The sequence below is a fragment of the Cucurbita pepo genome, chromosome LG16 (genome assembly GCF_002806865.2).
Source record: "Cucurbita pepo subsp. pepo cultivar mu-cu-16 chromosome LG16, ASM280686v2, whole genome shotgun sequence".
Lineage (NCBI taxonomy): Eukaryota > Viridiplantae > Streptophyta > Magnoliopsida > Cucurbitales > Cucurbitaceae > Cucurbita > Cucurbita pepo.
The window spans coordinates 502,890-507,039 of record NC_036653.1 but is presented as its reverse complement, the minus strand read 5'-3'; the positions used below and the strand labels follow the sequence as shown (position 1 = coordinate 507,039).

Here is a 4,150-nt window from a genome sequence, read left to right as displayed (position 1 = left end):
AGATCGTCACGCATTCCTCTTGGGGAAGTCCTATCCCAATTCCAACAAAAACATATGAAAATTTTTGTGGGGATAGAAAATGAAATAGAGAACAAAGAGGTGTTTCTCTATCCCTCCTCTGAACCAGGTTGTCGACTTCTTCACGAAAAGTGTTTCTCGAATCCTGTTTTAATTTTTCAGATCCAAGCTTCACGTTGGTTCAAATTCGACACTCAACTTGCGGGGTGTTAAGAATATTTAATACTAAATTTTATATATATATATATATATATATATATATCATATTTGATATTTTATTTACAGTAATATCTTTCTGTTTATTATTATTTTCATTTATTAGTTTTTCCATAATTTATTTGACTATAAATAGATAACTTTCACACCAAGTGAGGTGGTTTTAACAAATATTCTCAGACGTAGATGGTGAAAACTTCCTCGTCCCTGTCTCGCTCTATGAACACTTCTAATCCTAATAAAAGGAGCCGATTACAACACTTAACAAATCCAAAATAATTGTTCAAATTCAAAATTCACGGGTCCAATTCTAACAAAACTCATAAGATGATTGATCAAACTGAAAATTAAACCGTGTAATTATCATAATTTATGAATAGTTTAAGAACGATCGTAGTATATATATATATATAAATCGTATCGAAAGATACATGTAAGATGCTAGCTGGTGGGCAAGGAGCATATGATAAGACGTGGACAATGAACATTGGCATAACCTCAAAATTATTGGCCTTTGTGTATGCAACTAAACCATATTCATATAATAATATACATATACTTGCATGCACGTTTCCTTCTCTCTCTCCTTCTCATTACACAAATTGCTTCCTATAAATAACACAATCTCAATCAAACCCATCAAACACACCAACATGGCCTCTTCAAATCTCATATTCTTCGCTCTCCTCTTCCTCTTCCTCTTCACCTCGTCCTCCGCTGTTTCGACGGTCGAGGTTTGCCAATCCGCAACCTCCCCGTCCTTCTGCAAATCCTTCCTCCCTTCCTCCCCGGCCTCCGTCCACTCCCATTGTCGCTACACTCTCCATCACGCCCTGGTCCAAGCACGCACCTTTGTAACACTCGTTGATCTCCAACTTACCCTATTTCCTTCCCTCTCGGCCCTCCATGATTGCCGCTCCCTCGCCGTGACCAACCTTGACTTCATATCGAGCACCGTCGACACCGTCAACACCACCACCAATGCCCTTCCGTTTTATCAAGCTGATGAGATGATATCGTTGCTTAGCGCCGTGATCACCAATGTAGATACTTGTCATGATGGCTTAGCGGGCTCAGGCTCGAGTTCGGGCTTGGGCTTGGTTGATAAGGTGGTGAAAGCTATCTCCTTTGATAGACAGCTTTATAGTTTGTACCTTTCTTTGTTCAAAATGGGTTGGGTTCCTAAGAACATGAAGGCTCCTAAGTTGCCAAAAACTAACCATTTTGGGTTCGGGAATGGTCCGTTGAAGCTCAAAATGTCGCCCAAAGACCGCGCCTATTATGAGCGGTTGGTGCGTGGGAAGAAGCCGGCGGCTCGAAGGCTTCTTCAGACCAATTATGCTGATGATGGCATTTTGGTCAATGGTATGAACCCTTGAATTTTTCTTATGCAAATTTGATTATTGTTATTATTTTCTTAATCTACATTGATTCTTTGTTCAATAGGTGTTGTTGCTGTGGACCAAAATGGAGCATATGACTTCACCACCATCAATGACGCCATCGCGGCAGCTCCCGATAAATCCACCGCCGCGAACGGGTACTTTTTGATCTTCGTCACTGCCGGGATTTACACAGAGAGCGTAGTGGTTCCGAAAAGTAAAAGGTACGTGTTGATGATCGGAGAAGGTAACAACAGAACTATCATCACTGGGAACAAGAACGTCGTTGATGGCTCTACCACTTTCAATAGCGCGACCGTCAGTGAGTTCCTCTTCGACGTATTCCTAACTTTAAAATTTATGAATCTCTATGACGTTTTATATTAATATTTTACGACGAAACAATATGAGCTGACGTCCCTTCCCTTGCATTCAAAATTAAATGGAAGAGAGAAACCTTCGTTTCAAGAGCTCAAAACCCACCGCTAGTAGATATTGTTTGGTTTGGCTGTTACATATCGCCATCAGTCTCACGGTTTTAAAATGCGTCTATTAGGGAGAGGTTTTCACACCTTTTATCAGGAATGCTTTGTTTCCCTCCCCAAGTGACGTGGGATCTCATAATCCATCCCTTTGAGGACCCAATGTTCTTACCGACACAATGCTCCCTGTTTGGCTTTGATACCATATGTAACAGCCCAAACCCACCACTAGCAAATATTATCTACTTTGGCTCGTTTACGTATCACTGTCAGCCTCACGATTTTAAAACTTGTCTATTAGAGAGAGGTTTGTTCGTTTCCTTCTCTAACCTATGTGAGATCTCACAATCCACCCTTTTGGGGTCTCAGCGTCATTGCTGGTCCATCGCTCGGGGCTATTATAAATGGTATCAGAGCTAGACACCGAGCGGTGTGTCAGTGAGAACGTTGGGCCCCCAAGGAGGGTGGATTGTAAGATCCCACATCATTTAGAGAGGAAACGAAACATTTCTCATAAGGGTATGGAAACCTCTCCCTAACATACGCGTTTTAAGACCATGAGGTTGACAACGATACGTAACGGGCCAAAGTGAACGAGTTTGAGCTATTACACTTCATATTCCCACGAATAGGTTCATGAACTTTCAAACGTGTTTAACACCTAGTTTTTTGAATTTAAATCTATTAATGATATGAAACTATGAATAATTAGGATCATCTTTAAAATTCTTTCTTGGTGGCAGTCGTGGAGGGAACAGGGTTCTTCGGGGCAAACCTAACCATCACCAACACCGCCGGCGCCATCAAACACCAAGCCGTGGCGTTGCGAGTGAGCGCCGACATGACGACGTTCTACAGCTGCATATTCGAAGGATACCAAGACACTCTATACACTCACTCCCTCCGCCAATTCTACCGAGAATGCGACATCTACGGCACGGTCGACTTCATCTTCGGCAACGCTGCTGTCGTCTTACAAAACTGCAACATCTACGCTCGCCTCCCTCTGAGCGGGCAATTCAACGCCCTCACAGCGCAGGGCCGGACCGACCAGAATCAGAACACCGGAATCTTCATTCACAAATGCACCATCAAACCGACACCCGACCTCGCCGCTAGCCCCGCCACCAAGAGCTATTTAGGGCGGCCGTGGAAGGAATTTTCTCGAACAGTTTACATGCAGTCGTTTATCGATGCCTTCATCGACCCTGCAGGGTGGAAGGAGTGGGACGGGACTTTGAATTTGAACACTTCGTACTACGCCGAGTTTGATAACTCTGGGCCGGGTTCCGACACTTCGCGGCGGGCGCAGTGGGCGGTCGGGGTAATCAACGCCACCGTTGCTAATATCTTCACGGTGTCTGAAATCTTGGCCGGAGATCAATGGCTGCCGCCCACCGCCGTGCCCTACAGCGGCGGTTTAATATCATAATTGAATTTGATATTTGATTTTCTTGCGCGCTCTCTCTCTTTTGAAGTTGGTGATGATTTATGTATTCTACAATTTATTATTTTTAATGCTTTTATCACTTTTTAAATTGTAATAATTCAATTAATGATTTAATATATCTTTCCTAGTTTTTATTTTATTAGTTTATATATTATTTTTTGAGAGACTCGAGATTCTAAAAGTATTTTCCCCTTGAATTATAAGTGACGGTTTTATACTTAAGCAAAAACGTAGGGTCGTTATAGCTGATGATTTGAATTATGATGCTCTAACCAATTTGAGGGAGCTCGGTGGGATGCTGAATGGATGTGACAAAAGTATTATATTCGAAACCAAGGACTTACGAAAAAAGTGATATGGTCTTTAAGAGAAACCGGTTCACGGATGGATGAAAGCTTGTCGACAAACATCCTTAATCTTGGCTTGATACTGTGGGTTGACATTTTTTTTACGTGACCAACCCAAAAATTGGATTACAACTCAACCCAACTCTTAAGATTATTATGAAAATTAAAAAAAATTTAAGTTTATAAACGAAGTGATATATTTTTTATAAGATTTTTTTACGAGTTAAAAAAAAAAAAAAAAAAAAAAAAAAAAAA

At 41.4% G+C, this 4,150-nt stretch overlaps 1 protein-coding gene across 1 annotated transcript; it reads left to right on the top strand.

Annotated features, from left to right (window-relative positions):
- The first annotated feature begins 887 nt into the window (after window positions 1-887).
- LOC111777827 (probable pectinesterase/pectinesterase inhibitor 20) lies at window positions 888-3,530 on the top strand. The gene is made up of 3 exons (XM_023657548.1): window positions 888-1,599; window positions 1,681-1,938; window positions 2,842-3,530. Exons 1-3 carry the CDS (start codon window positions 888-890, stop codon window positions 3,528-3,530), a joined length of 1,659 nt encoding a protein of 552 aa, XP_023513316.1.
- Window positions 3,531-4,150: the final 620 nt, after the last annotated feature.